The sequence below is a fragment of the Trachurus japonicus genome, chromosome 1 (genome assembly GCF_045865225.1).
Source record: "Trachurus japonicus isolate A0001 chromosome 1, Traja_1.0".
NCBI lineage: Eukaryota > Metazoa > Chordata > Actinopteri > Carangiformes > Carangidae > Trachurus > Trachurus japonicus.
Window position 1 is genome coordinate 10,226,755 of NC_140907.1, and position 23,525 is coordinate 10,250,279.

Genomic DNA, 23,525 nt, shown 5'->3' on the forward strand with positions numbered 1-23,525 from the left:
ACTTCTACAGGTTAGGTTGGTCTCTTCCAATGGTATCCATGTGGATCTCTCTTCTTGGTTTTGCTCCAGAACAAGCTGCACATAACAGTTAGACTAGCCGGCTATTTAGAGATCCTTGTTCATGTTCATCCTGTGCAGTGTCACATACACAAACTGCCACACTTTTAAGATTAGGCACTGACAGGTCTGAATACTTTACTCGGTTGACAGGTCTGAATACTTTACTCGGTTGCCGGGTGAACTGAGCCCCAGCATGTGCACCTAAATGCAACATCAGGTCTACCCAATGGGAGTGACGTGTGAGAAGGGGGCGCGCGAGGTGGGCACGGTCCAACTGCACGGCACGTGCTTTAACCCCTCCTCTCTGATGGGCCTGTTATGAAGCTCGTGTGTCCTGAGAGGCCGGTCTGTCTGTAGAGAGCTCAGTCATGGACGGTCCCGGTAAAACACCCGTTAAATACACCGAGGGAGTGAAGGAGGAATTAAACGCTGCTGCTGCTCAGGGCTCCGCGGAGGCCGAGGGCTCCTGCCCGGGGAGGCTGCGGCGCTGCATCCCGCCGGAGTACCGGCAGGAGCTGCTGCAACTCTTCAAACTAGCGGGACCAGTGGTAAATACTCTGTGTTTCTATGCTGTGTGTGTGTGTGTGTGTGTGTGTGTGTGTGTGTGTGTGTGTGTGTGTTGTTTTTACTCAACCCTGTTAGTGTTTTGTTTTTTTTGTTTTTTTTACTTTGTTTTTAAGTAGGCCTACATATTTTGGTCTTTTTCCCTTTAATTGATATGGTAGTTGTGAGAGACAGGGGGAATGACATGCAGTAAAGGGCCACTACAGTAGATTCAGGATTCGAACAGGGGACAGTTGCAGCGAGGACTGTAACATCTGCATACGTATGAGGCGCCTGCTCAACCAAACTGGCCTATGTACTCGGGGTTACAGCTAAACAGGTCTGGGCAGGACCAGACCTGGGTCCAGTGTGACAGGGTTGAGGTTTCTGCCTCTGTAGGCGGCACTCAACAGGAATTCAAAGCCCCTGGTTAAAATAGGAACGCCAAGACTTGAGACTATGTAGTAACCCAGGGGTCTCCTCTGTGGGACCCCTCCTTCATGAGACTCAGGGCGGTGGAGTGTTACATGGTTGTTCTTCTCTAAATTCTCCATTTTCCGATGCAGAGCCTTTGAAACTCAGCCAAAGTAACAGTGGGGGGTTTTTGGTCACTTCTCCTACCAGAGACCTATTGTTCAGGTTTGGCTGGGCGGCCATGGAGGAAAAAACACAGCATAGTGTTGTATAACATCCCCAGCTTAGCGCCTGGACACAACCCTGTCTCTTGAGTGTCTTCGTCTCATGACATTAGTCTCTGCTCTGACATGAACCGTCAGCTGTGAGACCTCAGACTCACAGGTGCACCTTTCTAAATCATGTCCAGTCAGCAGGTGGCCTTCAGTCATGGTGCAGAAACATCTCAAAGATAAGACCTAAACTTCAAGTGGTACAGCAAAGTAACTGAATATTCACGTCCAATAATATCCCAGTCTGTCAATTCCTAAAATTCCAAGTTGTCACTTCACTGTCATTATAGATTAGGGAGGGCAAACATACTAACACATTTAACCCCTAACCCTGACATGTAAGTTAATTGCAGTATGTTGTAATGTTAAAAAACAACTCTTAAAGGGATAGTTCAACATTTTTGGCAAATTCGCCTATTGCCATAATCCCTATAGTCATAGCAGTAGGTTCATTCCCTTTAACTATCGGTGCATGTTGTTTTGAGATCTGCGGGGCAGAGACGTGAGCTGCTCAGTGAACACAATGGAGGTGAATGGTACAGGTCCCCTGTCCCTCATCAAATATATACAATCCAACAACTCCAAAAAGCTCTCAAGGACAAGTTGTGACCTGCACATTCACAATAGGCAATAGACAAATTTGCCAAAATGTTGCACTATCCCTTTTAAGTCTTTTACCATTTCATGAAAATTGATGTCATCTCATGTGCATGTTCATTATTGTATGAGTGAATCTAACATATTTATAAACAAGAAAACAAAACTTAGGTCATTGTGTTTGTGTTTGTTCCAGGTGATTTCCCAGTTGATGATATTCATGATCAGTTTCGTCAGCACGGTGTTCTGCGGTCACCTGGGAAAAACCGAACTTGCAGGAGTATCATTATCAATAGCGGTGAGAAGAGCTTGAGTCTTTTCTGTGTATCCTAGTGTTCCAGCCTGCCAGTAGTGTGTGTGTGTGTGTGTGTGTGTGTGTGTGTGTGTGTAATGTTTCCCTGAATTTTGTGCTGTCATGTGCAGGTGGTCAACGTCACTGGTATATCTATTGGAACTGGCTTGTCGTTAACCTGTGATACCCTCATCTCTCAGGTAGTGTCCTCTCCAGAGGTTCCTTCACTGTTGATCTAACCAAGACCAACACAGCCAGTGCTGCTGGGTTCCCAGATAATCCTGGGCTCCCCTTACAAACAACCCAACAATGAGATTTTGTATCATGTTAGCTTTCTTTGACCAGTCATACCCTTGGTTATTGCTGTGATTCGGTGTCTTATTCAAGTATTTATCTGCCGGTGTCACGCAGACGTATGGGAGCGGTAATCTGAAGCGTGTGGGAGTGATTCTCCAGAGAGGGATCCTGATTCTGCTGCTGGCCTGTTTCCCCTGCTGGGCCGTCCTCATCAACACTGAACCTCTGCTGCTCGCTGTCAAACAGAGCCCAGAGGTCGCCAGGTCAGTCATTGCTTAATCCCTAAAACAACAGAGGCTTAAAAAAGAATAGAATGAGTCCTGTAGATTTACGATAATGAATTTACTCACATGTATCTAACTTGCATACGGGGCTCAGCAAAAACAATCTGTGAAGACGACACTGACATATCACTCTTCATATGACATACCTGTCAGGAAATAGATGCTTATTTACACAAATGGCAGCTATGGAGCATGCATTAGCTTTCATCTTGGCCACTTCATAAATGTAAATGTAATATTTATGGCTGTCACAATTATTACATAATCGCCTGATCGCAATTATTTGAGCTTATAGCAATTATTTTGCATAATTGTAAAGATCGTTTGAGGTTTGAATGGTCCTTCTTCCTCTCTCCTTTCCCCCCTCCTTCCTCCCGTTGTTCCATCCTTCCTTCTTTCCTTCCTTTCTCCTGTCCTTCTTTCCACCATCCTTTTCCCTTCTTTCCTTCCTCCCTTCTTTACCTTCATCCTTCCTTCTTCTCCCTTTCTTGACCTGAGGAAAACAGGTGGGTTAATGACATCATCACGTTAACCCCTTTCTTCTGCTATGGTTTATTTGCACATTAGTGGAGCCACAAACAGTTAATCTTGAGGAGTTTAATTCCTAATATTCAATAAACACATTTCAATCAGCATGTATTTACATTAACATCATGGATTCAGTTGCAAACTCTAAATGCAAACAGAAATGCAGTTTTTATTTATATGTTCCAATATTTGATGCCAATAAATGGCTCTTCTTCTTCATAAGGTGTATATGTGTTATTAATTTATGTTCAGACATATACTATTTAGTGGCATGAAATGATCCGAAAAAGACAAATCATTAATGTCAGTTAATTGTATGGCGATTAATAGATCAATAGATCATAAAATTCCATGATTGTACTTAGTACAGTAACATTCAGTCTTCTTCAAGCTACTGGGCAGATGGTGAACAGCTGCTTTTTCTTAGAGCAGTGAATTCAACCAAAACAGTAGTGACGGACAGAGAGATTTACATGAGCAGTAGTGCTGAATTGTTTATCCATCAATCCTGGTTGTGTGAACATTTGAACATGATTAACTATTTCACCCTATATAATGGGATAAATTACAGACAGTTAGTATTACTGATCAAATTTGAATTGTCACCATAAGTGAGGCCAATTACTGTTGTTCATTTCTACTTAACTTTGTCTATATATTTCATTATTATTATTTGTTCCATGCATGGACATTTTCAATGCCTGGAAAGAAGCAGGATAAAGAAAACTTAAGATGAGGAAACATGAACTGTATTATAAGTACAGATTATCAGCTAGGAGCAAATTAAACTACAGTAAAAAACCAATCTTGATTGTTTTACTTTTCATATATTTATACTTTTGGGAGATGCTTTTATCCAAAGAGACTTACGTTTCATTTAGTTGGATTCATGCTCTGATTAAGGCTCAGTTGTTCTCCACACAGGCAGCTTGCCTCTAATGACAGCAGTACTGGTCGGTTGGTGAGTCCAGCTCTTAGGTTCAGGGTGAACTGTCTTCACTTTTGGGTCAAAGTTGGTGCGTACTTTGATAAAGACCTTCACTAGACCTTGTACGGTATGTCTGTCTGTCTTTAAATGTGAGGACTACGGATGGAAATGAGCTCCTAGCTAAATCAGTATATTTACATGACGTGATGTGCACATCACTAATTGTTCATTAATGTGCATTGTGCTCATCAAATAAACAATAAATGAAATGAAATGAAGAAAGCTAATGACTCATAATGTCATTTATGTCCATTTTATCAACAACCGTATGGCCCCATGTCACAATATTACATGTGAACATTATTTGTTCTGTTTGTCTTTCTGCATCAAGACTCTCCCAGCTGTACGTGAAGATCGTCATGCCTGCTCTGCCGGTGAGTCTGGTTCATTGATGATACAAATCTCCAACAGGGTTTTGTTTTTTATGAATGTTGGCAGCATGTGTAGCTGCCAATGTCACTATCTCAGTCACTCCACCACTCTCTTCCAGACAGAAATCTCTCTAAACCATGGTATATATTTCAATTAAATGAAAGAACCAGTTTTCCCTCAGGGTGAACAGATAAATCAGCCCCTGATTTAATCAACTGATTTGAGCCTTTCTCAGACGTTGTGGTGGTGTTTTTGTTGGCTGATGAGAACCAATGTGAATACGTAACTTTGCAGGTAAACAGCACACTGGCTGGGTTTAGTTAGTGTTGTGTTTATTCACCTTTTCTATGTCACAATGTAGGACTGATGGGGGCTTTTCAAAAGAAAGTGTGTAACTATTCATGACAGGCTTTTGTCATTTTTATGCATTCTCTTTAAATTCAACTTTGTGATTAAATGAAGGTCAAATATTTTCAGTGATGATATGATATGAAAATCACCTAAAAGAGGTTAATGACAACTTTGCCTTAAAGCATTTAAAAACATTTATATTTAACCCTTTTCACCTAAGATGTTTTGCAAATGATGTATTGGTTGATTTGCTGCAATCCCTTCATAGCCCACAGGAGGGCCACTGTGCACAGGTGATGGAAACTGAGCTCTAGCAGCCATCATGTATTTGTGTTGCTGTTGAAATAACTAATAATCATAGAGGACACTGGGTTCAGAAATGTCACTTTAGCTGTCATCTGATCACAGTTCTAATTTGTCAGAGGGCTATTACAATATAATAAGCCTTAGCTGTGCATGTGTGGTGCTGTTGTCGAAGGGCCACAGACTTCAATTAGTGTCTTATAGTCAGTGTTTTTATGCTTGGATTTACTCTTTACCTACATCAATTAACACTGTTACAATTTCATGTGTGACTTCTACAGGCAGCCTTCATGTACCAGCTGCAGGGGAGGTATCTTCAAAATCAGGTGAAGCCTCGCCATATGTTCTCAAACAGAAACTTCATTCTATCATTAAAATGAATGACACTGAACCAAGGCTGTGCTGTGCTTTACAGGGAATCATATGGCCTCAGGTCATAACTGGAGTGATTGGAAATGTGCTCAATGCGATCATCAACTACGTCTTCCTCTATCGCTTGGAACTGGGTGTTGCGTAAGTTTTGCCACATCATGAATATTAACTAATTAATGCTCTCATGAAGCGTAACAACATTTAGCTCCTTTTTTGAAAATGAAGACAAAAGAGAACTGGAAAACAACAACACAACAACAAATACAAACATGTTAATAACAATAAATCCTATATTTTCACAGGAAGTAAAACATTTGATAGATGATGGTGTTTTGTCATTCTATCTGTCTGTGTATGGTGAGTAATCTGAATATAGTTTCCTTGCTCTAAAATCTGCTGTTTTTGCTTTAAGTGGCTCTGCAGCAGCCAATGCCATCTCTCAGTATGTGCTGGCTGTAGTTCTGTATGTTTACATCTGCTGGAGGGGTCTGCACAAGGCCACATGGGCAGGTAAGGTGTTTTTTAGTCTTTTTATGTGGTTGACTGCATCAATTCTGTTATTCTCTCTAGTAATTTTGTCTGTCACCACAGCTGTTATCCATTGTAATCGTTCATATGTGTAATGATTAACAAAGTTAGCAACACTGTAACTGCGTGATGCAGTGTCGAGCAGAGGTGACGGAGTTGCTCATGCCTGTTATATCAGACTGGCTATTAATTTACCGGTAATACAGTTATTATGGTCTTTTTCTGACGTGAAGGGAAAGGTTGCATAATTAGTTATGCATTAGTTACACTCTCACCTGGCTCTCTATTAAACTTTAGACTTTTGTTATTTCTAAAATACACCCACAAGTACTTGAAATATTTACCATGTTTCAAAGAGGAACTATGCAGGATTTGTAGCTCAACTATGCTACATTTTTACCTTAATTAAACAGCTTTGGAGTAATTGTGATGGTTTAATAAATGGCTGAACTTGTTACGAGGGAGAATGGAGGCTCTCTGCCTTCCACGTGCGTGTGACTTTATTGCATCTCTGGGCTGAAAAACAACTTTCCAAGATCAGCACCACTGCCCCGGTGTCGCAGCTCTCGTCTCTGCAGCACCACGACACAAACACGCCCCGTAACCCATAATCTCTGGTTTATGACGGATGAAACTACACAAATATACATGTTGCAACATCGTATATGATAAATAACATTATCTACCGCTCTATTGATTTATTTCTCGCCGGCCTCGTTGTAAGCAAATGCACATGGCTGAGAAGAGGGTTAGCAACACAGAGGAAAAGCAACCGGACTAACAAAGTTCCTCTCACAGCACACAAACATGCAACTTTGAACATGAATTGAAAAATTAAATCATGAAATAAATGAAAAGGTTTCTTCGTATCCCACATACTCTCTTACAGTTTTTCTCGATTGCTAAGACACATTTCTCGAAAGCTTCTCTCATTTTCTCTAAACTGTGAACACAAACCCCAATTTTCAAGCTACATTCACAAAACCTCAGACTCTTCTTGCAAAACCAAACTTTCACCTCAAAACAGTTCAATCTGTGCCCAAAACTGAACTTTGTTGCCAAATCGTGCCCCGAGTCAATCAAAATTAAAAACACTACTGAGCAGCCACTAAACACTACATAGAAAAATAGAAAACACAATGCTCAGCACATGAAGCTGTAGAAATAAATGTTTATCGTTCACTGTAGCTAAATGCATATTGCAAAACAAAAAACCTGTGCATTTACACTGCAGCACTTCTCTCCTTCCCTTTCTTTCACCCTCCTCCTTACCTCTCCACATCCATTTCATCCCCTTTTCCTTCCTTCTTTTTTTCTGCCCAGTTCATCCCTCCCTCCCTCCCTCCCTCCCTCCCTCCCTCATCCTTTCTTTCTTCACCCTGTAGCCTCTCATCTTCTCCTCTTGCAAAACAAAAAACCTGTGCATTTAGCACTTGTACATAGTAAAAAAAAAAGGAGTACAAAAAACAGAAATCTTGTGCATTTACACGTAGCACTTGTACAGTACAAAGACAAACAGAAATCTTGTGCATTTAGCACTTGTATGCAGTAAGCCTACGTAAAAATAAAGTACAAAAATATAGAAATGAGAAGTGCACAACTCAGCCACAGCATCATTTCTCTGTACTGGGTCAGGCCACAGGACTTCATCCTGAACTGGCTTACAGTATATGTGCCCTCACATCATTGGACACAAGTGTTATCAATTTTGAGTTGTTGTGTTCAACCGGTGAAACTTGTGCTTTACTTGTGTTTGACTTTTGCCACCTGTGCTCAGCATTTTGCAACACAGGTGCATCACAATGAAAATGTGTTGGTAAGATGTGTCTAAACAGGTGAAAAGTGCTGATGGTTTTGCCAAAAGAGTGACTGATTCAATCAGTGGGTTCAGGCAACTGAGAATTTGGTTCAGACAACAGGGTTTAGTGTTTTAGCAATTGAGAAAAACTGTAATGTCTGGACCCCTGTTCCATAGGTTGGTCACTCGACTGTCTGCAGGAGTGGGGACCCTTCGTCCAGCTGGCCATTCCCAGTATGCTCATGCTTTGTCTGGAGTGGTGGATGTTCGAGGTGGGAGGATTCCTGGCTGGTGTGATCAGTGAGGCTGAGCTGGGAGCTCAGTCCATCACATATCAGCTGGCTGTCGTAGCTTACATGGTAATTACAAATACTGATTCTCTGCAGGAGCATTGCTTCAGTGAAATTATGGTTCAGAAAACCTTAAATACACTTTGTGTTGTTGTCCGGTTTTCCCACAGTTCCCTCTAGGATTCTCTGCTGCTGCCAGTGTTCGGGTCGGAAATGCTCTTGGTGCAGGAAACATAGAGCAAGCCAAGCTGTCGAGCAAAGTGCCAATCATCTGTGCATGTAAGAGTCAAGACAGGAAGTTATGGAAGTAAAGAAATGCCTTTTCCTCTTTGGTCGAGTTGTTTTATATGAAGCTCTAAAGAATTATTAGTATAAATATTTGTATAAATATTTAACAATTGACATTATCAATTGTTAAATATTTATACAAATAATTTGTATAAATGAATCTACTGTTTCTGAAGATGTTTTTATTTCATAATAGAGTTTTTTTCAAAGTACCTAAAAATCTGTCTTTATTTCATAATTGCATTACGAGTATCCCAGTATCATTGATGTTCTATGTCAAGTTCAGATGTCTTTATAGGTGAAAAGATTTCAATTTTAGGTTCTGGACTCTGCAGTTAGTACAGAGAAGCTAATATGGCAGAAATGTTTGTTTTTGACAGGATGAGAGGATTTTTATGCAATTTGTGAAAGTGAGAGGAGGCGGTCGTTGAAGTTTGTTTTATGTGGGAGTTACAGTAAAGGACATCACAGCTGAGATTCTTTGCAGTGGTTCTGGAGGCCAGGGCAACCCCCTCATACTGTCCACTATCAGTGTTGTGTCAGACTGTCAACAATGTGGACCAGTGGCAGACAGAATTACAGATGTGTGTGCATGCCTTACATGTGGGCAATGGTAGCTGCCAGCTACAGCACACATCAGCAGGGGCCACAGGCTCAGGCCTTTGGGGAAGCAGCAGCCTTAGAACATCTGTGTTTATTTACAGTGGCAGCTTCTTGATGGTTGATTCAGAATAACCTTAGTATGGTTTTAATGTCTGTTTTAATTCATTTATGTTTATGCTTGTGTGTGTTTGTGCCCTTTATGGGATAGTCAGCAGTGAAGAGGTGAACAGGAAACACATGGTATGACGTGCTTCAAAGTCCAAAGCTGAATAGAACCCAGTTATTTGATATTGAACACTTGGCCATCAACAAATGACATTTTTTCACTGTGCATGTTTTCAATACATATTTTGCTTTTTGTCTCTTTTTCTTGTTGCAGTCATAGTTGCGTGTTTTGTTGGAGCGACTCTCAGCCTGACCAGAAACGTGGTTGGATACATTTTTACCTCCGAGCAGTGAGTAAAAGCTTTTTGCCCAGTGACCTTTCACTGTCTGGAACTGACTAAATTGTTCAGTTATTGTGTCTATTTGTTGCAGAGCCGTTTCACATTGTTGTCTAAACAGTCATTAATTACCTAATGTCATCTCATCATCTTCATACTGACTCACAAACCTGAACTCCCTGTTGGCACTGCCACAGCCCAGCAAACAAACCTACAAGCTCAATTAATGATTACACATGGAAACTTCTCTCAGTTTTTAGGGAAATCCAACAGGCCATAATCATTTATCCATGATGGTGGTCAAGAAATTATAATTTCCCATAAAGGTTATTTTTTGTGATCAAATGTTTATTTAACAAGAATACAAGTTACAACCAAGAAACATGACTCATTAATGACAATAGAGACAGTACAAAAATTGACTGTAACAACTAAATCAAAACATAATAATAGTGATAGTGTAACCTTGCACTTCAATAGGTGCAAGAAAAACCAAAACAAATGTGCTTAAAAATTATAAAATAAATAAGTAAAAATAGAAAAAAAAAAAAAAAGGAGAAAAAAGTAAAAGGAAAATGGGCACCACCCCCCCACCCCCCACCCCAACAGCACACTCACAGTGGTACGCTCTCTAGCACCCTATGGAGTATAGATCTGACGTGACACACACGCACACAAACCCATTCAGGAAAAACAAGGTTAGAGTCTCATTGAGCTTATCTTATAAGTTCTTTCAGTGCGTCAGCTGCTGCACGCCAGTTGTTTATGGAAGCCTCACTAGCGCCATTAATTCTAGCAGTTGACAGTTCTAGATAAATTACATCTAGGAAAGTAAGTGCCCAGTGTCTGATGGTGAGAGAATGGGGAGGTTTCCATCTTAAGGCTATCAACTTCTTGGCAGCTGTTAAGCCAGCTAGTACAGTGCGCTTTTTAAGTTTAGTAATATTAACTTTAACAGATCAATTAGCAAAAGGACAGGTATAGTCACTGGTATGGTCACTGATACTAATTCAGAAAGCTTGGCTGCCACCTTGGACCAGAACTGTGAAACCGGAGGGCAGTTCCACATCATATGCAAAAAAGTGCCAGAGGCCTTCATAGAACACAGGCTACACAAGGGATCAGTTATCAACTTCATACAATGGAGTTTGCGAGGGGTCAAATATGTTCTGTGTACATAGTTAAAGTGGATCTGCTGGTGGTCGGGGTTGCGGGAAGCCTCTCTAATATTTGCCCAGACCTGTGACCAATCAAAATCAGAGTCCAAATTAGGGCAATCTGTCAAGTGGTAGTTCATTATAGGAGGCCTCCGGGAAGAAATGATAAAGTGCGGATACTAACCCTCTCTTTTTGATTCGAGTGGCAAGTACTTTGTATAGTGGGTGAATGGGTACCGGAGCACCATGCGCCTGTAAAGATGATCTAAGTTGCAGATAGAAGAAGAACGAGTTTGCAGGCAAATTGTGCCTGTCTCTAATATCTTGAAAGGTGCGCAGCCCAGTGTCACTATATACCTTGTCTAAAGTGCGAATATTACTGTTACACCAGGCAGCACAAGAGATCGGTCTCCCTCCGATTAATAGGCCATTGTTGTTAAAGATCGGTGTAAGTGTATGCCACTTACAGGAGATTTTACACTGAAGCTCAGCCGCACGCCATGTCTGAATGAGTTGTGAGACTATTGGACCAAAACGTAATTGGCATTGTTTATTGGATATGTTAGCAAAAAGAACCTCCTGCAAGTTCCAGGGTCTCACACAGTTTTCTTCTAGCCTGCGCCAGGAAACTGAGGCATCAGAGTCACGCCACACAAGTAATGGTCCCATAAAGGTTATTGTGTTATTATGTCATCTTATATTACATATGTCTTGTTGAAATTGAGATATAACGGAGAGATGTTGTTAATATGTAGTGTTGGGGTAGGTTCATCATATTTTTTCACACAGAGATACAGTGGGATCCAAACATCTGAGACCTCCCTCAAAATATCTATTTTCACATGACCCAGAAAAAAATCAGGAAGTTTGACATTCATTGATGAAATGAGGCTTGTTCACATAACTCCACATTCAACATCCTTACATGTTATAAATACATGTAAGGCTGTGCCTCAGGTTTCTAGCACATCGTTGCTTATGTCATAGCAATGTGATTGTGGGGGAAAGTGATATGAAAATCAACTCAAAAAGTGTCTGAAGTCAGACTGTTATTCTAATAATAATAATAATAATAATAATAGTTTAGATTTATATAGCGCCTTTCAAGACACCCAAGGACGCTTCTTATTCTTATTCTTATTCTGGGGCCAGAGAGCTGTCCTAGCTTCGAATCATAGTTAGACTGAATGTTTCTAAGGGGGCGTGGCATGCAGCTCTAAAACACATGGTAGAAAACAGGACGAATTACAGAACAATCTGACTGACCCCAAATCACCACATCCTCAGAAGGTCAACAGGACGAGCTTAGCTTCCCCAGAGACGAAAAAACAACTTCATTACAGACGCAGAATTTGGTAAATTAAGAGCATGACTCCAATCAGCAAAAGTACAGTCATAACCAGGTCATAACCATGTTGGTCTCAGAGGACAAGAAGTGGTTTCTCTGCTCAGGACGGGAACAAGGCCTTCCCTCTGTGAGCAAAGAAACACCAGCAGTTCAGTGGGTGACTGGGAAAAGTCCTGTTTACTGATGAAGTCAATGTATATGTTTATCAGGAGACCCTGGAGGAATAATAAGGGTCATAAGGTTTTGGACAAACTCATGGAGTCTATTCCAGCTGCATTCTGTCTTTTTTTTTTTGTTCATGGTATGTTTATTTATAGGTTTTTTTTCTTTTTTTTTTACACATACATTAATAAAAGATAGAAGATCGGACAATGAGGGATCCATTATCCATTTACAAGAATGACGACAGCACATACATACAAGAAAGAGGAAAAAAAAGAAAAAGAAAAGAAATAAAATAATAAAAATAATAATAATAATAATAATAATAATAAAATAAATAGATGAATAAAAGGAGGGGGTTCAGGGGGGTCTCACATATCTACATCAAAGCACATGTACCAGGGCAGTTACATGACAAAGTTCACAGTCACAGGTAACAAAATAGATGTACAGTAAACTTATACGGTATCTGGAGGTTGTAAAACAAGGCTCTCTACATGCAAAAGAAATGGCTGCCAGATTTCATTCAATTTAGATACAGAACCTCTCTTTAAGTGTCGAATCTTTTTGAGTTTTGAAAACATTAATATATCTCTAATCCACAATGAATGTGATGGCGGGTGTTGTGATTTCCAGTGTCTCAAAATTAGACGCCTAGCAATCAAACAGAGAAAAGCAGCAAAATCAGATTGGGGTTTTGATAACTTAGTGGAATCTGATAAGACACCAAATAGGGCCATGAGTGGACATGGCTCCAAAGTTTTTTGAAATACATCAGAGAGAGTAGAGAATATAGAAACCCAGAATGTATGCAAGGATGAACATGTCCAAAACATATGAATAAGAGTACCACAATGTTGTCGACATTTATCACACAGTGGGTCAATGTTACAATAGATACGGGATAGTCTGGACTTGGTCCAATATACACGATGTAGAAGCTTGCATTGAATAACCCCATGTCTGGCACACACAGAAGATGAATGGACACGTAAGAGGATAGATTCCCATAAGTCTGACAAATCTACATTCAGATCCTGGGACCAAATAGTTACAAGTGTTTGGTCAAATGGAGAGCAAAGAGAGAGAACTGCATCATAGAGAGTAGATATTAATCCCTTCATTGCCATGGGAGCCTTAAGAATTGTATCGATAGGTGTATCTGCTGGAGTATGTGGAAAATCTTGATACCTCTTTCTGTAAAAGTCTCTTGAAGGTATCTAAACAGATGAGAATTCGGAAGATGAAATCTCTCAGCTAATTGCTGAAATGAAGCAAAGACACCTTCAACAAACAAGTTCCTCACTGTACGTATGCCATTCTGAAACCACAAATCAAAGGCTTTGTCTTGCATTGAAGGGGGAAATATAGGGTTTTTACAAATTGGCATGCATAGTGGTGGTATCTGAGCTCCAATATTTTTACAAAACTGTCTCCATATACACAGAGTAGTAGTAGTAGTAGTAGTAGTAGTAGTAGTAGTAGTAGTAGTAGTATATTGCTGCCAGATTCGAGCCTACCAGACACAGGGAAGGAAGAGAGAGAGGCTGGAGCGCAGGATGAAGACTCCCATCAGACACCAAGCAGGGGAATCATCATCTGCCCGCATCCAGTGCAGGATTGGTTGCATGTTGGCAGCCCAGTAGTAGTATAAAAAGTTGGGTAGTGGATAGGGATGCACATTTAGAATTTTTTTTCTGACCGATAACCGACGCTCGTTAACCGAAGATTAAGAATCTTGTGGTGCACGACCCAAAAAAAAAAAAGAGAGAGAAAAAATTTTTTTTTGTTTCAATTTTTTTTTTTTGCCGTTAAATACACACGTGCGCCGCGACAGCTGATCAGTGCGCTCTGTCTCAGCTGATCGCGCTCTGGAGGTTAGATCGTCCAATGTAGAACTGTTTTTATACAAAGTGCAGCCCAACACCAGGCTGAAGGAACAGCGGAGCTCCTCTGACAGCTGCTCTGTGGAGCTGCAGGAGAGCTGCAGGTGAACAGGCTGGAAAGCAGCGACGTCCTCTTTTTTTTTTTTTTCCAGCGCCGTTGTTACAGGTGATGCACATCTATGTCCGTGTAGGTTACATTTATTGTCTGATCTTCCTTCATGGGGGCTGCTGCACATACTGTCAGTCCTCCTGTGGAACTTTTTGCTGCGAAATATGACTGAAGGCACGTGAACTCTGCACGTGTCGACACGCCCCCATGAGTTGACGACATAAGGAGCTAATAAAATAAATAAATAACCGATAGTATTAATCGGTCAAAGTTCTTGTTATCGGTTAACGGTTAAACGGTTAATCATGTGCATCCCTAGTAGTGGACATTTTTACGCAGTCGGGGAACCTTTTTGTTAGCCTGATGCATCAGCCGCTTATTTCATTACATTTCATATCCTCCTGAGACCCGGCCCATTCATTTATGTCCTTTATAATGGACATTCTGTTCACCTGCATCTTCCTTAAGTAGTTGAAGTTACCCTACCAACCCCTATAGTGTTCTGTAGAGGACATCCTGGGCTTTCCAGTGATGTGTCATGTTGTGGGATTGCATGCTGGGAACTTTACTTTCTTCCTCTATCAAGATGGCCGCCATACCAACAACCACATTTTATGGAAAGAGGAGAGGTAAGTCAAATATTCTTTATTTATTGCTATTTTTACCATGATAATTATATATATTCTTGTTCATAAACATGTTAATAACAATATTTTTACATCTGAAAACAGTTTTATTATTTCTGTTTTGAAATAACAGTCATTTAATGAATGTCAACTGTAGTGGACACCAGGACAATTTTAATGTATTAATGACTGCACATTGTTGTAGGAGAAAGAAGTGAAGCAGAGAGGATTCTATACCGGATAGTAGAGGGAGATTCAGATTTGGAGCTTTCAGATGAGGAAAAGGATGAGGAGGATGAGTATCAGCCTGTGATAGGAGAAGATGATGATGGAGAAGGAGAGGAAGAAGATGCAGGAGAATCTGAGACAGAGTCAGAGGCAGAGAAGGAGCAGGAAAGCCGTCGTGCTCTGTGGACCAGGAATAACTTGTATGTTTTATTTAGTTTCAGGCTAATGTATTACATTTTATTATCATGTTAGATTATTGTATTGTGCTATGTGTAAATGCTGTTAAAATATGCAAGTTACCTAAAAATATGCTTATAAAGATGGTCAATAGGGAGTCATATCACATCCATGACACTGAAATTACTGCATTAATCCAAATGGATGTGAAACAAATTAACTGCTACTCCTTTTATTAACTTAAATGTATGTGTTTTTTTTTCCATCCATCATAACAGATTCACACCTGTGCTACCTGGGCTTCCTGCCAATCAAGATGACCCCAAAATCCGTGAATACTGGAGTCCAATCCAGTACTTTTCACAGTACATAGATGACAAAATCTTTGAGGATCTGGCAGCTTTTACAAATCAAAGACAGCTGCAAACTACAGGAGTGTCACTGAATACTACTGCCCAAGAAATCAAGATTTTCTTTGGCATATCAGTACACATGGCTTGCCTTGGCTATCCCAGAGTCAAAATGTTTTGGGCTAAAAAAACTAAAGTGCCAGTTATTAGCAGGAAAATGACGAGGGATAGGTTCTACAAGCTGAGGAGCTCACTCAAGATTGTCAATGACCTGGATGTAACTGAAGAGGCAAAGGAGTCAGACATTCTTTGGAGAGTCAGACCATTGCTTGACCGTGTGAGGCAAGGTTGTCTCAGCCTTCCGAGGTGTGACAAGGTGTGCATTGATGAGCAAATCATCCCATTCACAGGCCGCTGCCCAGTCAGGCAGTATGTGCCAGGAAAGCCAAACCCTACTGGCCTAAAGGTTTTTGTGCTTGCCTCCACAAACGGTCTGGTCCTGGATTTCGAAGTCTATCAGGGCAAGAACACTTTCAGGGGCCAAAGACTGGGAGTTGGAGCTGCAGCTGTCTTGCGAATGGTTGAGTCAGTTCCTACAGGAACTTATGTGTTCTTTGATCGATATTTCACAACTATCGATCTCATGGACGCTTTGCTCTCAAAGGGTCTTCCAGCAACTGGAACGATTATGAAGAACCGGGTTCCAAAGCAATGCCAGCTTCCAGAAGATAAGAAGCTGAGAAAAGAAGGGAGAGGGGCTTCAGTGACGGTGGTCCGGAAGAGGCCTGAGCTGGCAGTGACAAAATGGTTTGACAACAAACCCGTTCTGATGGCCTCCACTGCCTATGGAAAAGATCCAGAGGATATCTGTAGCAGATGGTCCAACAAAGACAAACGTCATGTCCAGGTGAGACGGCCAGCAGTCATCAGGGAGTATAATGACAACATGGGTGGCGTAGATCTCTGTGACCGAATGCTGAGTTTCTACCGCATGTCAACCAGGACCAAGAAGTGGACGTCACGTGTGATGACACATTTCTTTGATGTTGCCATCACAAACGCTTGGATCCAGTACAAGTCTGACAGCAAAGCGCTGAATCGACCAGCTAAGAACACACAGCAGTACCTGGACTTCAAGTTGCACCTGGCTGAAGAGCTGCTGGATAGTTCTTCATTTGATGACAGCAGTGAAGACAGTGAGGAAGAGTATCAGCCACCAACCAAAATGAGAATCCCACAACCAGAGCCATCTGTACGCAGACTAGGAGCCCAGCACATGCCAGAGATGATGGACATCAAACATGCAGAAAGATGCAGGAACAAGGGCTGCAATGGGAAGACATACATCAGGTGCACCAAATGCAAGATGTTCCTCTGCATAACCAAAAAGAAAACATGCTTCCAGGATTATCACAGTTAAAATGTCCAGAGGAAGAAGAAAAGCAGAAATGCTCACGTTCTATGTCTTATAGTTCACTGTTGAACTGAATACATGTTTTACATTACATTGTAATGAATTATTACATACATTTTGTCCTTGCAAGCAACAAGTAACAGAAGAGTGATACAGAATTTTATTGTATTTGTTCAAATGAAATGTGTTCTTGGGTGAATATCACTCTAAAGATATAATCTGCTCATTTTTTCTCATTTTCTAAATTCAGTTCTATTTTCACGCGGATATCGTCCTGTTGTCCTCTACGGTGGACATGCTGTGAAATTAAAATAAAAAATATATTTAAAAAAATTAAAATTGTAATGTGTTTTTTTAGGCCCAAATAGATAGGAAATCACACAAAAACAAAAATTGTAAGACACTTTCTTCCCTTGGTTCTCAGGAGGATATAGCGTCTGAACACGAGCCATAGGGATTCGTTTGCTTCCGGGAGGCGGTTGCTTACATTTGCTTCAACTAATCGCTGCTGCTTGGTGGTCACGTGTGCTATACACCGGTTAAGCTCATAGGTTAGCTTGAGCGCTTGAGTTCAACGTCATCGCCTTCACTTACCCGTCTGTTCGCTGATTGGTCCGTCCGCTCTGGCGGACGGAGCAAACCGAAACGCATTGCTAGTGTCCTGACTACATGTTTGAGGCAAATGAAATTAGCCGGAACCAGTAGGCGGCGCTAGCCTGGCTACCTTTTTGTCCCATATAAACTCCAAAATGGCCGTGTCTAATTTGTGGAAAAATGACTTTGGAATAAATAAAGGAATACACTGGAAAAAATAAAGAAATTTGGGAAGTACTTTCATCTTAACTGAATTGATTCTACCTGCTAAAGAAAGAGGCAATGACAACCAACGGTGAAGATCATCTTTGACACGTGTGAATAAAGTTTCAAAATTAGATTTGAAAAGTTTGTCAAATTTATCTGCAACCGCTACCCCTAGGTAGGTAAAACCTTTCTTTGACACTTTAAAGGGAAGTGTTGCAAGTAGATTTAGATTTGTGGCTGCAGCTTTATTGACAGGAAAAACCTCACTTTTGTCAAAGTTAAGTTTGTAACCAGAAATCTTTCCGAAACATTCTAAAGTTTTTAGTATATATGGAACAGACTCAGATAGCTTGGAAATGAATAAAAGAAGATCATCTGCGTAGAGAGATACCTTCTGAACATTTCCATATCTAGTAATTCCTTTAAACCCTGGAAGACTATGTAGAGCAATGGCCAACGGTTCAATAGCTGCAGCGAAGAGAAGAGGAGAAAGAGGACATCCCTGTCTGGTCCCTCTATGAAGAGGGAAGTAGGCAGAAATGTCATTGTTAGTGTGAACTGAGGATAAGGGTGATGAATAGAGAAGCCGTGTCTAAGATAAAAAGCCTTGGCCAAATCCGAATTTAGAGAGGGTGGTGAAAAGGAATTCCCATTCAACTCTATCAAAAGCTTTCTCGGCGTCCAGGGAGACTACTACCTCTGGACACCGAGATACCTTATTAGGGCCACGGGCAATCGCACCGGGCACTGGTCCCAACAGCTATGAAATAGCTGCAGGGACCAGTGCCCGGGCGAAGTTATTTTGTGGATTTTTTCTTATTATTATTAGGGCCACGGGCAATTGCACCGGGCACTGGTCCCAACAGCTATGAAATAGCTGCAAGGACCAGTGCCCGGTCAGCGACGTCAGTCGCGAAAAACTGCGCAAAATTTTGCATTGAAGTCAATGGGACGGGCAAAAAAAGAAAGACGTAAGTCGCGAAAAACTGCGCAAAGTTTTGCATTGAAGTCAATGGGACGGGCAAAAAAAAAAGAGCGAAAAAGACCAATCATTGGAGTTTAACAAACGTCTACTGCTCAGGCATACTTTAACCTAGAGACTCCATTTAAACTTTAAACAGTAGACACAAGTCTTGTATATTGTCGTATTACTCCACGTTTTGATAGGTCATATAGTTTTTGATCAATCCCTGATCAATGACCATGATCATTTTTGGAGAAATTATGAGATTATAATGGTTGTGTATTGCACAGAATGTTCGTGTCAGAGCGCGTGACATCATCGGTTAGAGTGGGAGAGATGGCAGAAAAACTCCAGATTTTTTCTCTTTCCACACTCGGCCCGGCCACAATTTACACTCTACACACATAATTTTTTCAGAATTTGTAAGACAAACTTGTTATCTCTCATATCATGCGCTCAAAATATCAGAGAGACTTACAGAATTTACAGAATAAGCCTCTGAGTGCGGCCACGTCTGTCTCTGCTCCTCATTGACTCCAATACAAATATTTTCTGAGAGAAGCAGAACGGACTGATGTTTTAAAACTGCCAGCGTCTCCAAAATATTTACTGTAGAAACACCAAATCGTACCAAATTTTTCAGGAAGTCCTTAGAGCAATGTGATCTGTGTTTTGTTCTGATAGGAGTTGCCGTTTTGTCACAGTAAGCCTAAATGTGAGACCGGTGCAGAGGCATAAAATCGCTCTTTTTCTCCACGTTTCTGTCTGCCTCAGCCTGGGGGGGCCCCTATCACCGTGGTAACCACCTCGAGTTGCCGTGGTAACCTCTGATCCTCAGGCCAGAGCTCGTTAACTTCATAAACAATCCACCTGGCGCTCGTTTAAATGTTTATAAACACAGACACAGCTAAATCAGACTGACACAGGATGCAGCTCATAGTCACACACACACACACACACACACACACACACACACACACACACACACACACACACACACACACAGACTCTAGAACCAGCTTCATGTGATTACAGTTACAGACACACACACACACACACAGACTCTAGAGCCAGCTTCATGTCATTACAGTTACAGACACACATGTTGTGCTCTAACACAACTTATAAGAAAAGTGTTAAGAATTATTATGATGCCTCACAACGGAAGCACCATTTATGTTGGGGTTATACCAACTCTAAGTAATGTTATTATTAAGAGGGTTGTTGGCTATTAAATTAGTAAAATATCAATACCAAAATATTAATAATTACTATAAAAATTATTAATGGGATTTAATTTTATTAAATCCACCTCGGGGCACCAGACAGCCAAAGTACCAAAGTCAGTCTCATAAGGGTGTGCTAACTATTAATATAGAACCTTGTTTAATGATTAAATTAATAATTATAAACAAATTAACATTATCAATAGCTGCAAAATTGAAGGATTTAGAAGTTCTACTGCGTAGAGGTTGGCATACTCACTATTGTACAACATTAACAGACGAGTAAAGTTTCAAGGAAGTTTATTGGACACATCTAGAAAATGGAATAACAAAACATGAAACTAATGCCTAGTCCACACGAGCCCGGGTATTTTTGAAACCGTGAACATATGTTCCCGGTTGTATGTCCTGTCCACATGCAACCGTGCTTTTGGAACCCCGGAACCGGTGTTTTTTTGAAACCGGAGTCCAGGGTGGGGTTTTCGGCCAGGGTTGGTTTCACCGGGTGCGTGTGGACACTGCAACCGTGATTGTTTTACTCGTTTACGTCATAGCTGCACACGTGCTGATGTAAACACTGCCAGCCCGCAGAGGTTGTTTGCAGCGGTTTGCAGGTGAGCTCGCAAAAATGGAGGTGACAAAGTGGATTTTTATCACTTTTTTTTTTTTTTTACATCATCTAAATGCTATTTGTATAGTTTTTCGCACTGCTGTCATGCTGCTGTCATGCAGTGATAAAAAGAGCCTATGCGGAGATGAACGGAACGAGCCAAAAGCCGAAAATGTATCCGTGACGTCCGCGGTCGATATAAAGTGGATATGATGTTTCATTCATCCATGTTTTGACAGACAACACAACAGGCAGTGATAAAGAGTTGCGCCGCACCGACAGACAGTCATGTGGCTCAGCAGCCAGGTGATGCACACAGCACAACACAGCGCACAACAACACACAGCACAAGAGTCAAGACACAGCGCAGCAACATGTGCAGGCTGCTGCAGCAGTGCACGTCAAAGGGACACCGCCGAAAATAAAATAAATAGGCTACACATTTTTATTAAATTAATTCATATTTAATTGTTGGACTTGGAGTCTGTGAAATAAAGCTATAATAACACGTAGTTTTGAAATGGTTTTTGCGCATGTTTACATCCATAAAATGACCAAAAATGAACACTATAAGCGGATTTCTTGATAACGAATTATTTAAACAGCATTTGTATAGAAATGATTCCGTCCTAAGCCTTTTGATCCATAAGCGGTTTCCACTGTATTTTGATTGGTTAAAACAGCCTTCCACACGTGCATTGCGTCACTTAGTAGCGGATTCCACGGTTGCGTGTGTACGGAGTGTTTTTATTACACCACTGGTGTGGACGCGAAGCAAAACTCCGGTTTCAAAAATACCCGGGCTCGTGTGGACAAGGCCTAAGACAAGCTACATACTGTGTGTGTGTGTGTGTGTGTGTGTGTACGTGTACAAAGATGTGTCCTTTGTTCAATGCTCAAGTTGCATGTTAAACATAGGTTAACTAAATATGAGACTATAGCTGACAACAACAAAGCAACAATAACAAAGCTCAAGTATTTTAACTGATATACAATACATACATTGGCATGGTTGAAGTACTCTATGCTTAGTCAAGGTGCAAGGTAATCCTAACTAGGCCCAGTTACGTTACCAAGTCACATGAAGGTGAGAAGATCCCGGTGCTGGTGGGGATTCCTGCGGTTGCAGGGTTGCCGGTCCTGTTGCGGTTTGTCAAGTCCAGTGATTGTGTCTTTGTCCAGTGAACTACAGCCGTCCTGGCTGTGTAGTTTGAGTTCCGTTGAGGAGAGTCCTTCTCCTTGCAGAGTTGGTTGGTTGTTCTGCTTGGCGTTGTGGCTCCGTTGACTCAACTAGCAGACCTTGTGTCGTGCTAGCTGTTTCTTGTTCTTTAATCCGTTGGTAGGCACTCGCGTCGCTGCCACGGGTTGCTCCAGTGTAGGCGTCTGCCTTGTGCAGGCCTCACAGAGGTTTGAGAGCGGTAGCAGTAGCTCCAGGTGAGGAGCTGAGAGGAGCGTACCTGACCAATGGGGGGTCAGTAGTGGAGGTTTCACACCTAGGTGCGAAGAGGTGAAGGACGCTGGGAGGCTGAGTTCAATGGTTTTCCTTTGTCTGGGAGACAAAGAAGCCATGCAGTCTTGTACTCCATTTTGACTGGGCTGAGTCCCAACAGCTCTGTCTTGACCTTAAGATCGTGGGTTTGATTCCCATGTTGACAGAGATGGCAAAACCGGCAGTAGCCCCGTGGCCCATTCAAAATTTCCCCAGAGGAAATTTTCTCAGCATTCACACTATTGTTCTTCTGTTCGGCCATTTTCTTCCGCCTTTTTACGGTCTTCTTCTAGTCCTTCATACTTTGTGCTATTTCAACAATTCATATATCAAAACGTGCAGCTTTTTCTGGACTTTATCGGATGTATTCAAATTTTTCATACTTTTTATACTTTTTCAAATATTTAACTTTTTCTGATTTTTTTCAGCTTTATAATGGGTGTGTGTTGCGTCTAACGAGCAGAGCTAGAGTGGTGCCAGAGTGGAGAGAGGCAAAAAAACATTCTAGAGTTTTTCTGGCTAAACTGTCAGCACGGCCACAAATTAAACTCTAGACAAATTATTTTCTCCAGTTTTGTAGCCACACTTGTCTTCTGGCTAAAATTCTGGTCAAAAATGCAAAGAGACTTAGATAATAATTTAAAATATTTTTTAAATGCAGCCAGGGAGCTCTCTGCTCTCATTCAGCCCAATGCATTTTTTTCACAGCAGCAGGAGAAGGAGCTCAACTTTGTAACTTGCTGTTAAGTGCTTTTTAATTCATTTTAATTCACCAAAAAATAGTCACAGGTCACAAAAAAGTCCTCTACTTACTTGTTGTGGCTCATTTATACTATTTTCTTCTTTTTTTTAAGCATCATTGAAAAATCTCACATTCATCAAGGTCTCAACCTCTCTTCTCAACAACTCTGTCTGTAGTCCAGTTGGTAAGGTGGCCGCTTGCCAACCCTAAGGTCACTAGTTCGAATCCAGGCTGAGCAATCTTGTTATGTGATGTTGAATTCTGCTCCCCTCCCCCACCCTCAATTGGTTACAGGTGTTCGTTAAGAGACGCGTTAATTGCTACTGCCACCGTTTGCAGCCCATCATCACATTACAATGGCAACATGCTTACGTCTGTGCTCTCTGTGGCGAAGCGGCAGAGTAAAGGGTTAGTGATCATGAGGTTGTGGGTTCGATTCCTGGTTCAAATCTTGCCTCAACAACAATTATAGTGAATTATTTTCCCAGTCGTCCTCTGTTGACTTCTGATAACTTGCTTCATGTTGAAACTGCTGCTCTCAGCCTGAAATTCACAGACATTTTCATTGTAAGTCATTCAAGCTTGACTCTCAAGCTTTCTTGGTGTTGACACA

At 41.2% G+C, this 23,525-nt stretch overlaps 1 protein-coding gene across 1 annotated transcript in view; it reads left to right on the forward strand.

Annotated features, from left to right (window-relative positions):
• The first annotated feature begins 338 nt into the window (after positions 1-338).
• The window catches only part of LOC146991395 (multidrug and toxin extrusion protein 1-like), a 31,383-nt gene continuing 8,196 nt past the window's right edge, over positions 339-23,525 (forward strand). Inside the window, exons 1-11 of the mRNA XM_085767469.1 lie at positions 339-608; positions 2,083-2,184; positions 2,310-2,378; positions 2,590-2,738; positions 4,607-4,649; positions 5,583-5,627; positions 5,717-5,814; positions 6,086-6,183; positions 8,177-8,358; positions 8,460-8,568; positions 9,560-9,635. Of these exons, the coding sequence (XP_085623595.1) occupies positions 429-608; positions 2,083-2,184; positions 2,310-2,378; positions 2,590-2,738; positions 4,607-4,649; positions 5,583-5,627; positions 5,717-5,814; positions 6,086-6,183; positions 8,177-8,358; positions 8,460-8,568; positions 9,560-9,635 (1,151 nt within the window). The 5' untranslated portion in view covers positions 339-428. The remainder of the gene's footprint in view (positions 609-2,082; positions 2,185-2,309; positions 2,379-2,589; positions 2,739-4,606; positions 4,650-5,582; positions 5,628-5,716; positions 5,815-6,085; positions 6,184-8,176; positions 8,359-8,459; positions 8,569-9,559; positions 9,636-23,525) is intronic.